The following is a 13912-nucleotide window of genomic DNA, read 5'->3' as shown; positions in this document are numbered from 1 at the left end:
AATACATAGGGCCCATTATCAACTGTGGGGATTGTTTATTAACCAGGACGGATGCACTACTATTTTGGAAGTGACCTATTAATTGTCCATTTAACTAGAGTGTATTGATTCAAATAGAAAAATAGAAACCATGACTAAACCTTTTACTCGCTCCTTCAAGGTGGTCTCCCATGAGGGCAATTGAAAACTGTTGTGCGAATTAAGGAGACATTTATCACCATATATTTGAGTATCAGGAAAAGACCATTGGAGCAGAGACTAAAAACCCAAATACCTGATACCCTAGCACAGTGGCATCTCCATGGAATTAAATCTTTGGTGTTGTATTCCAGGGGTGGAGATTAAGAAAGGTCCCATGCCTAGTTGCAGTTACTTCACCTTAATGGAACACGGAGGTCTTCTGCTTTAGAAAACCTCTAGCAAAGGAGCTTAAGTTAGTGGAAATGGACAAAAAATTCCGTGCAACAGGTGGACATTCGTGTATGTGTCAGTGGATGTTTGTATTCATTCTCTAGGAGTGTTTTATTAATGAGTCTTTATTTTTTATTTATTTTTTTAAAATATATTTTATTGATTTTTTACAGAGAGTAAGGGAGAGGGATAGAGAGTTAGAAACATCGATGAGAGAGAAACATTGATCAGCTGCCTCCTACACACCCCCTACTGGGGATGTGCCTGCAACCAAGGTACATGCCCTTGACCGGAATCAAACCTGGGACCTTTCCGTCCGCAGGCTGACGCTCCATCCACTGAGCCAAACCAGTTAGCACTAATAAGAGTCTTTAAATCATGAAAGTACTCTAGTGCCCAGGCCTGTTTAATAAAAAGAGCACATAGAAACCGTTCTAAAGACAGTTCCTAGATAACTTCATCTTCTCAATGGCTTGAACATTTACTTCAAGCAAGTTTGATTTTCTTCTATCTGCTTCTCAGTTCTCCTCACTTTATGCTTTCGGTATAACTGTTGTAAATTGTGTCGATCTCTGGGGGCTTATAAGTCTCTTGTTTATCTTTTTTTTATTTAATAAAGCAGCTGAGATTGAGGATAGAGAATGCTGCACTGGGTTTGTTTTTATTTCTAAAGTTGCATTTTAAAGCAGTTTAGAGATGCCACAAGTGTTTTTAAATAACCTTTGGTGTCTCATTAGTTATAAATCTGAAATGAATTCCTTATTTTCTTGCTTATAATGTTCATTGTATTGGCAGCAAATAATAATGAAATGGTGGATTTATGTTGTCAATAAAGACTTTTACATAAATAACCATGAGGCCAAGGAGCAGTTAATAAGGCTTATGTCTGCACAGTAATCATTTTTATTTAAGGCATTTACTAGATCCCCCTGATTTTTTTCTCTTTTTAATAATAAGAACGCTTTTTATGCCCAAGCATTTAAACTTTTTCCATTGTACAAAAGGAGGAAAATGAACTGTCCAAATAATCTCATATTATGTTTCAGGTTGGACAGCCAAATTTAAGGTTTATACTAAAATGTTTAGTAAGCGATGAAATCAACAGCCCTCATTATTGTTTCACAGTATTAACTTCACTATTTCCCAAAGTGTAGGATCAGATCAACACACTCATAACTAGCAAGTGAAATATCATTTTGACTCTTTTAACATGACTCGGTTGTTTATAGTTGATTTACTTTTTCTTGTTAACTTTTAGATTTATGATCGACTCATAGCAATGTGGAAACAATCATTCATCCAGTGCCCTTCCCACATATAATAAATAGTTTAATAGGCTATTTAAGCACAACCCTTACAGTGGGGGAAAATTAAAAGGCAGCAGTAAAAGTTCTCCCCTCCCTCAAAGCAGTGTAAGGAAAATCTTTGATATTACATCCATAAGTTTCTTTTAAAAAATAACACATTTCTCAGCTAAAAGGAAATGGAAAGTTTTGGAAATTATGCAGAGACTGACCTTCAGAAAAACTACCTGAAAAAAGTTCAGGGAGTCTTAATTATGTTGGATAGCTAATTGAATTCATCAGATAATTATTTCGTTTTGTCTTTGAGTACCCAACTTGAACCTGACCTTTTTAGAATTTTTTTGCATTAAAAGACAAAGTTTAGATGTGGAGCAGCAGTGTAAAAATATGCGCAGGGAAATATTCTGGGACAAGCTGCTCTGCCTTTTTTATTGGGAGATGACCTTCATTGTCTCCCTTTGAGATCATTTTACTCCCTTCTCTTCTTTGTTAAAACTTAAAAGAACATAATACGCTCTCCAAGTTTGAATTTAAGACTTTGTGGAAGGCAGCAGGGAAGGGACATTGCTGTTATTGTGCATGTAGGTTGGTCTGTGAGTGCTGCTGTCAAAGGGGTTAATGCTCTGGTTAGTATTCTTTGTTTCTGTTTAAATCCTCACCTGAGGATATGTTTTTATTGATTTTAGAGAGAGGCAGGGAGAGAGAGAGAGAGAGAGAGAGAAACATGGATGTGAGAGAAATATCCATCAGCTGCCTCCCTTATTCACTCTGACCGGGGATCCAATCCCACAACCTAGGTACGTACCCAATCCCACAACCTAGGTACGTACCCAGACTGGGAATCGAACCACAAGCTTTTGTTGTATGAGACCACGCTTTAACCAACTGGCCAGGCTCTGGTTAGTATTCTTGCCACCTGACTTGGCTGTTCTCAAAGCTGGTGTGGCTGCGGAAACTGACAAGACCTGTGGAAGTCCATTCAAGGCTGCATAAAAATTTCTTTTGTAAAGATTTCTCTTTAGCACTCTGATATCTTCAGAGGGATGCAGCATTGTGTTCAAATAGGGAAGGAAGCCTAATTATTTTGTTGAGAACATAATTGAGTTTGTGCAATAAGTTGAATGTAGGTTTTGACTTCTTGGTAGTGACGGGAGGGGTGCTCCATAGATAAATGACACTCGGTCAACCAGGAAGAATGTTTAAAGGAGACAGACTCAAAGACAATAGATTTTCCAAGTTGATGGCTCTATTCAGCGTTTCTACAGAGGCAGTGAAAGCATATGAGTAATGTTCCTGAAATGGAGTTCTCTTCTCCCTAAATGTTCATAAGTAGTGGGGGGTGGGGTGGAGTGGGGGATGCGGGAGGGGAACTAGTTAGTAGTATAGCATGCTTGTTCCTGACCTTGTCTATAGCCCTTGCCTGAACATAAAATCTAACAGGGCAGTGAATAAAAGTCCTGATTTCAGATTTCCCCCAACTAATGCACAAATACAGAACAGGGGAGCGAGCTAATTGGGCGGATAGAACAAAGTAGGGGAGGGTTGTACTTATAGCTCAGGGTGTGTCTACAGAATGATGTGGGGATGTTGGATTGTGCTTTTGGAAGTAGACTATCCAGAACAAAGGGAGATAATAGTCTGTTGGACTCTGTAATGGTCAGATTGCCTACATCTATTCAGTTCTGCAGGTCCACGTTAAAAGGCACATGGAACAGATTTGCATATAAAAACCAGGTCAGGAGGTAGTCAGCAACTAAAATGGTGAAGGAGCAATATGCCTGGTCAGGAATTTTTTAAAGCAATTGAGTATGTTTTGCCTGGAGAAGAGAAATAATAGAACATGAAGTTATCTTTAAGTTAGATATATTGTATTTATTACAGATATAAAGGAAAGATTTGGGGCCAAGTGAGTAGAATTTAATGGAAATTGAATTTGGGCTGAATATAAGGGAAAATTTTTTAGAAAATCAAACTGTGTGATAATGAAATATTATTATATAGCGTTCCCAAATTCTAGGTGTATAGAGATTGGAAGATAACTTCCAGCTTAAATAGGGCGGGCTAGGAAAATGCTGTATCTTTTCTCTCCAGGCCTCAAATCCACGAGAATTACATAAAATGCATATGCGTACTCCACAGTTGAAAATAAGAAGGGCCAGGAAGCTCTTCACGGGAGAGAAAATGAGGAAACCCTGGCAGACAGGTGAACAGAACTACAGCTGTTCAAGTGTTGTTGCAAAGATGAGTCCACAGAGAAGCACCACTCTATGTTGGAGGAAAGCAACTCTAGGAAGGAGACATGCAGACTCATGGTTCAAAATAACTTACGTTTGAAGAAATAGTTAATGGGCCATTGGCATCTTAGCTGCCCTGGTGGAGAGGCCTGCATTAAACAAATGACCTGTCTCTTTGAGCTCTGAGGAGCTACTATTGAATCTGTATAGAAAGATGAAGGGATGTGCTTCTGAAATGGTTGGTAATCTCTGATGAGCTATCCTGAAATCATCATCATCATCATCATCACCACACACACACACACACACACACACACACACACACATTTAATCCTCACTGGAGGATATTTTTTCCATTGATTTTTAGAGAGAGTAGAAGGGAGGAAAGAGGGAGAGAGAGAGAGAGAGAGAGAGAGAGGGAGAGAGAGAGAGAGAGAGAGAGACATTGACATGAAAATCAAACCCACGACCCCTTGATACACAGGCTGATGCTCTTAATCACTGAGGCAAACAGGCCAGGGTTTTTATATTTTTTTTCATAAAAGCCTCAAGTGGTGTAGATTCATTGTTGCTTCATAGATGTGTGCTATAACTTTCCTTAAAGTCACAAGGATATTGGGTCATCACTGAGTCTTTAATACAAAAAGCCTGTGTAAACTCAGAAAGAAAACCTGAAACAGTATAGCTTACAAGGAGTGGCCATCATATAGCACTTTTTGGGTTGCTGTGATCCCAAGGTAGCCCAGACTGGGGGTAGAGGAGAATAGGAAACAAGGCCAGTGCCATGGCAGGGCCCAGGTACTTAGAATGGAGCAAAGACGTGAACGGTCCAAAACCCTTCACAGGGCTTCCGGAAGCAATAAGGTGAAAGGATATAGGACAAAGGAAGTTGCCCCACATGGGATCAATAATCCAGAGATGCCAGTGAGTCAAGTGAGTCTAAACAGCACACGAAGTCCCGGTACACTGTTCCTGGGAGGGGCTATGTTGGGTTGCAGGGGTAATAGCCAGGGCAGAGCTGCACTTCTGTGCCCTTGGGCTGATGTCTAGAAAGCGACCTACCGGGTGCCCTCTTGTTCCCTAAGCTTGTTGGCTGTTATAAATAGCAATGCCTGACTTCAGAGTTCAGATGTTTTTTGGAGGTCAAAGCAAAGGGAGAAGCAAAGGTTTCCACTAGTTTATCTAATGCTTTGTCTCTATTGCTCTCCACCCCCCCCACTCCACCCCCAAACAATATCACTCACCACAGTGCACCTCCATTTGCAGTGCCCTTCACTAGGCACATTACACACGGGGGTTCCGGGGGATGATGGTGTGTGGAGGTCATCTCAGGATCTAGGGAATCATGTCTTTTTTTTAAAAAATATATTTTATTAATTTTTTACAGAGAGGAAGGGAGAAGGATAGAGAGTTAGAAACATCGATGAGAGAGAAACATTGATCAGCTGCCTCCTGCACACCCCCTACTGGGGATGTGCCTGAAACTAAGGTACATGCTCTTGACCAGAATTGAACCTGGGACCCTTCAGACTGCAGGCTGATGCTCTATCCACTGATGTCTTTGAAAACTTTTCCAACAGGTCATTCTGCCATTTTAATTTGACTCTTCCTCACCTCCTGACTTCCTTCCATGCCCACCCATAATGTCCACAGTCTTCGGTATAATTTTAAAGAGCACTGATTGGCCTCACTCTGCTTTGATGTGTGACCTCAATTGCCCGAGTTTTTTCCTGTGGAAAACGGGTGATAATATATAACCCTGGTGATTGTTGTAAAGATTACATGACATGCTGTGTGTAGTTAGCACATATATTAGCACATGTTGAGCCCCAGATATATATGGAAGCTACATTAGAATATAATCATCATAATGATATCCCAGAGTCTATATGTAGCACCTTGAATTGGTGGCCCTGGTTTTTAATGCCTCTTTTCTACTCCATGCCTTAAACTCTGCATTTGTTTATTTTTATACTAGAGGTCTGGTGCACAAAATTCATGCATGGGAGGGGGGTGTCTCTCAGCCCGGCCTGCACCCTCTCCAATCTGGGACCCCTGCAGGATCAGGCCTAAAGCAGCAGTCGGACATCCCTCTCACAATCCGGGACTGCTGGCTTCTAACTGCTTGCCTGCCTTTCTGCCCAATTGCCCTTAACTGCTCCCCGGCCAGCCTGATCGCCCCCAACTGCCCTCTCTTGCTGGCCTGATCACCCACAACTGCCCTCCTCTGCTGGCCTGATCGCCCCCAGCTGCCCTCCCCTGCCATGACCTGCCTCCTTCACCAGTACCTGCTTCATCTGTGTGAGGTGGCGGAGACACTGGGACCGGCCTCCTCCGTGCAGCGTGGAGACACAGGATTCCCAGGCCTCACCGCGTGGAGTGGCCGCTGGGCCCCACCTTCGCTGTGTGCACAGCCATCTTGTGACGGCCATCTTGTGACGACGTTAGGGCATGATGGGTGAGGGCGTGACGCCACCTAGGCTATTTTTAGTATAGATTATTCATTTGTATATTTATTTTTGTCACCTGCAAGTTTCCATACCAGTCAGACATTTGTCATGAACTCAGGAATAGTCGGAGGTATTTGTTGCTTATAAGTTTTCAGTAGCTTCTGAGAGATTTCTGAGTCACCAAGTTCTTGAAGCCCATGTTTGTTTTGCACGTATAAATGTGAGCACATATTCGTAGTTGTAGAAAGTTTGAAAACACTGTAGGTGCATCAGTGTGGTCAATGCTTAGATCCAGAGAGAGCTTATAAAATCCTCATGGGTCCAACAGGGGAAGGAGCATTGGTGGGAGTGCAGCTTCTTGTGGGACCCGAGGCACATCGCTGTGTGAACACAGGCATGACATGTGCATTAACCAGGCAACTAGCAATGAAAGGAAAGCTGTGATATTCTTTATCTTTACCATAGTTTTTGCTTGTTCATTGGCTGTATTCGTGTTTGTTATGGACACTGAAAGCTCAGGGCTGGACCCAGGAGTTAGCCCTTTGGCCCTCAAACCACTCCAGGTCTTTTTTTTCAGGGAATGAGGTCTGGTTTGGGTCCATGACCCCCAAAATGTTAGTACGTGTAACTTATTTGTAGATTCCCTTGATGGGGATTTCCTTTCTCTTGGCTTAAAAGTAATTCATTAAGAACAACCTATGGGTTTCTGTTTTAGGGGCATTTAAATGTGTTACTCCATTATTTTATTTAAAAAGATAGATCTTGGTGAAGAAGGGGCTAAATGAGTAGAATAATGACTTCTACTTATAAAAACCTCTACTTAGAAAAATATATATAGATTTTTTTAAAAACTAGCCATATAGGTCCATACATTTGTTTTGTATTTCTACATAGATATAAAACGTTTTATAAACTCAGAAAATATTGGCCTTTTTAAAATGCTAAATTGGTCAGGTCCTCCTTGAAAGGCTCTCCCTGTGTAAGTTATAACCTGGCCCTAAGCTACCTTCCCAGTTTATCTGCTGTGTCTCTCCAGTCATACCCTGCAATCTGGAGACACCGGGCTGGGCGAGCTTCCTAGGTCCACCATGTTTCACACTTGTCCTCGCCCCACTCACGTGTCTGTGCTGCCTGCTTTGACTAGATGGCCAGCAAGGGGAGGTGCTGTTCTGGCTGCTCTTCTCACAGGACTTACTCCGTTGGCCTCCGAGACTCAGTGGCTTCTTATCTGGCGCTCCGAATGCTGTCGCTGCTGTGGTCTGTGGGTGTTTATCTCGCGGTGCTGCGGCTGCCTGCGTTCTCCTTGGACCTTTTCTTATCAACTGTGAGCACCGAAGGATGGACTGGATTCATCTTCAGTTGCCACTCAGCAGCAACGCAACCACTCTGCCAGATTATTCCCCCGAAGATTGCTCCATCATTTGCTGTTTTCTTCAGAAAATAGAACCAGACTTCAAATGTAGAGTGGAGATGAATTATTTGTCCACAGCTCTCCAACCGTAGCCTGTCTTAGTGTTTATTTTTGCCTTTTCAGTATTTTTCCTCTGCATTTTGCTTAGTTGTAAGCATAGTATATATCTTTGCTGCTGCCTGATCTTCAAAGTCCTCATCTTTAATGATTCTTTAACATTGCACCGAGTGGATATAGCATAATGTACGTTCCCTTCGAATATTTGGTTTCTGTCTCTAAGTTTTAATATATATGGCTCTCATAATGATAGATTGGATATATTTACAAGCTAAGAATGCCAAATCAAAATATTAGGTGAGCAGGCTGCACAGGACATGCCCTGTAGTCAGGCTCGCAGTCCGATCATCAGGATAGAGTGCAGGGCCTGTGGCCACAGACAGGAGCGCTGGCTGTGTTTACACATGTTCCTTCCGAGTTTTGACCCATCACGCCTGAGGAGAGAAGCTCTGTGGGCAGAGGAAGGATCCGAGCATTGGGATTCTGAAAACCTTGTTACCAGCTGAGCTCTGTGTCCTCTGGGCAGCATTGGACTTTAACTGCTCTGAACACTTCATCTGTACAGAGGATGTCTGTGGCATGTGATTCTTATAAAAATCAAAAGATATCCAACAAGGGGGACAAATAGATGTGTGGGATTTTTGCTGTGGGATTGGCACTGAAATTTTCTTGTGTTGTTTCATCAAATCCTTAGAGCAACCCTGTAAGAGGAGCTGAAAGAGACTAACTTGCTCCAAGTCACGCTGCTAAGTGCTGAGATCCAAACCCAGTTTGGAGTTCTGTCCTCCCAAGTCCTTTGTCCTGAGGCTTCCTAGAGAGACATCTCCCACCAGATACCTCTGTGCTCTGAAATCATGCACAAGGGCCAACCCCAAGGTGTCGAGTGTTTCCTTCCACGACTCGCGTGGAGTAGGGTTCAGTATCTGAAAGAGGAGCCGCACAACAAATGAGAGAAAAAGACACAAGATAATTTTGCAATACCGGGGGAACAGGCGGCAAGTCCCGAAGGACTTCTTCTCTTGTGCTCAGGCCTCACCAAGCTTTTATTGATCTGGGATGCACCCATAGCATAGCCCTAGGCAGGTGACCCCCTGCAACAGGCAGACTAGCCCATCAGCAAGGATTTACATAATAATAAATGGGGGAGTAGTTTCAGCTACCACTGTCTGGACAAACAGAGGTGGCGCCTAGCTCTGACCTTTGGGAGGGCTTCAAAGGCACCCAGCCTTCGGGAGGGTTCTCTGTCTATGCTTATCAGATAGTGAAGGCAATAAACAGTTTCCCACACCAAGGTCTCTTTACCGAGGCAAGTTCAGGGAAGAAAAGCACTTAGAAAAAGATGGACATATTGAGCTGTTTAGAATATTTTTTGTTATTGACCAATATTTCATAAAACTCATTAAATCTCTGATAAAGAAATAGTGAATACAGTTGTTAAAACCTGACTTCAAGATGTGACCTTGGAATGAGACAGGCCAAAATAGGTGGTTCTATAAATGGAGAGTTGACTAAGACCCTGTGAGAGGATGCATGGATGGGGTGGGTATCAAAAAAGCAGACTTTGTAAGGAATTGGGTGTGTTACATCCCAGGACTGTGGCATTCCTAAGGAGATGTGAATGTTACAGAGCTGGAAGGAAAGAGGGAGAGGCCAGTGGTTCTTCTGGCAACATGAGAATGAACCAGAATGAGAGGTAACCCAGGGCTGAGGGACTTGCTGGGAGATGTTTGCAGCCTTCTAGACAAATAGGAAAGGGAGCTATCTCATTACAGATGTAGAATTAACCAGATTTATTTATTTATTGGAATTCTCTTTCTAAAATACTTGTCGAAATGTGTGAGTATTGTGTAGGGTTAGGGGCCTTTGATTTGCAATGGGTCTTTCTGGGTTTGAAGCCCTAGCCCAGTGGTCAGCAAACTCATTAGTCAACAGAGCCAGATATCAACAGTACAACGATTGAAATTTCTTTTGAGAGCCAAATTTTTTAAACTTAAACTATATAGGTAGGTACATTGTTATTAACTTAATTAGGGTATTCCTAAGGCTTAGTAAGAGCCACACTCAAGGGGCCAAAGAGCCGCATGTGGCTTGCGAGCCGCAGTTTGCCGACCACGGCCCTAACCCATGTGACCTCCAGTAAAGTTACTTAAGTTACCTAAGCTTCATTTTATTTATCTATAAAATGGGGAGAACAATAGTAGCATTCATAGCATTGATTGGTTGGGAAGTATCCTATATAATACAAGGCTAATATGCAAATTGTCCCCTTGGGAGTTCGACCGACCAGGAGTTCGACTGCTCGCTGTGATGTGCGCTGACCACCAGGGGGCAGCGTGGAACTAAGGAAGGTCTCAGCCAGCAGCTGGAAGGCCCCGATCGTTCCTGATCGCCGGCCAGGCCTAGGGACCCTACCCGTGCACAAATTTCATGCACTAGGGCTCTAGTAAATGAAATAATGCATTTCAGTGGCTTCAAACAGAGTAAGTATTAGATCTTCACTGCCTATTGGATGATGTCCCAAACTCTTGTAGTCATCTATGATCTGGCCCAATTCCACTCCATAATCCCTATGCCAGAGGTCCAAATGCCTTCCAGAGCCTGGCAGGTAAAATGCAAACTAGGGGAGGCGATGGCAAACTGGGGGCCATGTGATCCACCTAAAGGAGCACCTCCTGCTCACTCTGGTAGGCATTAGCTTTGTGGGAGAGAGCCCAGCGTGGTGCCCTTTGAAGGGATTCTGGAAACCTGGAATTTACATGAAACCTCCCGGTTATTACACTGTAACACCAAGCAACGCCCATGGGCAGGCTGGATATGGTTGTCAGCTTGCACTCCCTGCTTCAGGCCCTTCCCCAGCCTTGCAGCCGGCTTACTCATCCTTGGACAGACTTGATTCCCTTGGGCATAGTGCTTTTAGATGTGCCAGCCACTCTGCCTGGATTGGCCTTGGTGCTTTCTCTCTTTAACTGGTTTGTTCTTTTAGACTTGGCTCAACCTAACTATTTTCTCTGAACTCACCATTTCCTCCTTTGTGATGCCGTAGTTCTTACAGTTCATTCTATTCTAGTACTTACGTCTGTAAGCAATGTCTACTCATTCGCTTGTTTATTTAGAAAAAAATAATTATGAAGCACCAAAATGTGTACCGGCTACAGCTGTAAACGAGAGACCTGCTTCCCTGGTGTTTCTGGAGTGATGGTCGTGTGTCAGTCCTCCCTTAAGGGGGTGAGGAGCTCCTTGAGAGCCGGGACCATGTGGTAGTTGTGGTTTCCTTAGCAATTAGCCCAGGAGGTCTGATACCCAGGGTATTAGTGTCTTCTTGCCACTGCAACACATTTTCACAAACCTAGCATCTTAAAGCAATACAAACATATTACCTTACAGGTTTGGAAGTTTGGAGCCTGAAATGGTCTCACTGGACTAAAATCATGGGGCTGGCAGGACGGCATTCCTTCTGGAGGCTCTAGAGGAGAAAGAACCGGTTCCCTTGCCTTTCCCAGTTCCCAGTGGCTGCCTGCGTTTCTTGGCTGTAGCCGCATCCTCCTCCATCTTCAAAGCAAGAAGCGTAGCACCTTCAAATCTGTCTCCATGAGTTTTTTTTTTTTTTTTTTTGCCTTCCTCTCTTGTAATCATCTTGGGCCCACCTGGATATTCCAGGATACTCTCCCAATCTCAAGGTCATCTGATTAGCAACTGTAATTCTATCTGTAACATTCATTTCCCCTTGCCATGTCATGTAACATATTCACAAGTTACGGGGATTAGAACATGGGCATTTTGGGGGAGACCATTATTCTGCCTACCACAGCTGGGAAGATGAATGAATGAGTGAATGATGAATGAGACTCTCATAGGGTGGGAACTAGTGTTATGCTAGCCACAGGAAGGCAGAAAAGGTAGTAAAAGTCTCAGACCTGAAGGAGTTGGTGACCAACTGAATTGCAGCTTGTGGTGGTGGCTGTGATTGGGGGTTTTCCAAACCTCCCTTCTCAGATGAACTGTTCTCTGACTTTTACAAGCTTTCTCTGACATCCCGGAGTAAGATCAGACCCCTTGTTTTGTGCTCTTAAGGTACCCTCCTTCCGCATATTTTATACTTGTGCTGCTAGTTCAATCAATGCCTTTCACTAGATTTCACAGGTAATGAGTGGGATAAGACATATCTGTCTTCTTTCTCAGGGTATAGCATTGAACAGAGAGCCTGGCATATGGTTGGTGTTGAAAAGTTTCTGGAGAGAATAAATGAATGAGTGAATGAGGAAGTAGAGAAACATGAAGTGTTTAAACCACCTGCTTCTTGTTCTGCATGGGAGCTTTGTTACCTGGGACCGGGGACTTTCTGACGTGGCACACAAAGTTGGGAGGGAAAGCATAGGTACTTTTTCCCCAGAGGGGGGCAAAGAGCCTTGATCAGAGTCTCAACAGAGTCCACAACCAACACTTGGGAAAGGAGCCCTGCTCTAAGCGTGCAGAGCTCAGAGACAGGGAACCTGGCCACCGTACTGACAAGGAGCACACTGACGGGAAAGACGCAGGCTTCTCCGATAACGCTAACTGGGCTTTGCATCTTTTTCCATCTCCAGATGAGGAGAGTGTGCTGCCTCTCCTGGCACAGGACTCTAACTCCAAAGCTCGGAGGGGCATTTTAAGAAGAGCCGTCTTTTCTGAGGACCAGAGAAAGGCGCTGGAGAAAATGTTTCAGAAGCAGAAATATATCAGCAAAATAGACCGGAAGAAACTTGCCATCAACTTGGGACTAAAGGAATCACAGGTACTGAGGAGCAGGAAGATGGCCACTGCTCCCGATTTCTGAGTGAATACGAGGGGAGCCATCCATTTGGCAAATACTTGTACCAGGCTGGACCCTGAAGCATTATTGAAATGATTTTCATAAGTTTTTTAGTGGGTGCAAATATAGGTCACAATTCCTATTTGGAAATGGGTTCTTTTGCCAGAGGTCTAGGTTTTTGCCTCATTAATTCTTGTAAATGTAATGTAAATGCTAAGGATGTGGCATTTACTTCATTAAACTGTTTGCTCTGCTTTTATTTGAGAAAAGCAGGCTACTTAATTCCCTACAAAAACAGGAACCAAGTTCCCTGTCTTTTTCTTAATTTTTAATCCAAAACCAAGGTATGAATGAGTGACTCATAAGTAACTCTTAATAGATTTCATTATTTTGTATTTTGGGTTTATGACAAGTATAGTTAAGCAATTTCAAATCTGCAACACTTGCAAACCTTTCTTGCACATTGATGTTTTATATAATTTTGGATGAGTCTTTGTGGCCTTTTGGGAGGCACAGAATACTCCATTTAAAGATTGGCCTGCTAATTATAAACAAGAGACTAGCATTTACCTTATCACCAGATGAAATTAAGTACTATAATCATCCACATTTGATAGGTGAGGAAATGTGGAGAAGTAAACAGAGAGCCAAAGCCCACCCCAGGCAACCTGACTCTGGAGTTTGCATTCTCCTAGGGCAGCCGTGGGCAAACTACTGCCCGCGGGCCAGATCCGGCCCGTTTGAAATGAATAAAACTATTGAAAAAAAAGACCGTACCCTTTTATGTAATGATGTTTACTTTGAATTTATATTAGTTCACACAAACACTCCATCCATGCTTTTGTTCTGGCGCTCTGGTCCAGTTTAAGAACCCATTGTGGCCCTCGAGTCAAAAAGTTTGCCCACCCCTGTCCTAGGGCCACTGTGTGCTGCTGTGAAGGGTGTGCACTGCACAGGGCACTTGGCTAAGGGGGTCGACAGCGACTGGTTCTCTGCTCTCCCAGCTGGCTTTCCTGGTGCAGGGCTACATCCACATGAATTTTTTAAATCCGCATAAAGGCATTGAAGAGCTAGCAGAGGCTCTGCTCTGTTCTTCCTTTGATACAGATGACCTGGTTGCTAACTTTGGCTTTTATTTCAACCAGTTATCTTTGGATGAAATTCTCCTTAACCCTGCTTACTTTCCTTAGGGAAGTGATCTGTTTGTTTCCCCCTCCCCACCCCAACTTTTTCTCGTCCCAGGAAGCAGTATGTGG

At 43.3% G+C, this 13912-nt stretch overlaps 1 protein-coding gene across 1 annotated transcript in view; it reads left to right on the top strand.

The window, feature by feature from the left end:
* Positions 1-13912, top strand: part of DBX2 (developing brain homeobox 2) — a 43623-nt gene that overhangs the window by 18487 nt on the left and 11224 nt on the right. The window contains exon 3 of the mRNA XM_059682639.1: positions 12451-12638. Coding sequence (XP_059538622.1) covers positions 12451-12638 — 188 coding nt within the window. The remainder of the gene's footprint in view (positions 1-12450; positions 12639-13912) is intronic.

Source organism: Myotis daubentonii, chromosome 2, assembly GCF_963259705.1.
Source record: "Myotis daubentonii chromosome 2, mMyoDau2.1, whole genome shotgun sequence".
In the NCBI taxonomy this organism is placed as follows: domain Eukaryota; kingdom Metazoa; phylum Chordata; class Mammalia; order Chiroptera; family Vespertilionidae; genus Myotis; species Myotis daubentonii.
The sequence above is the reverse complement of the archived record's forward strand: the minus strand, read 5'-3'. Positions and strand labels throughout refer to the sequence as shown.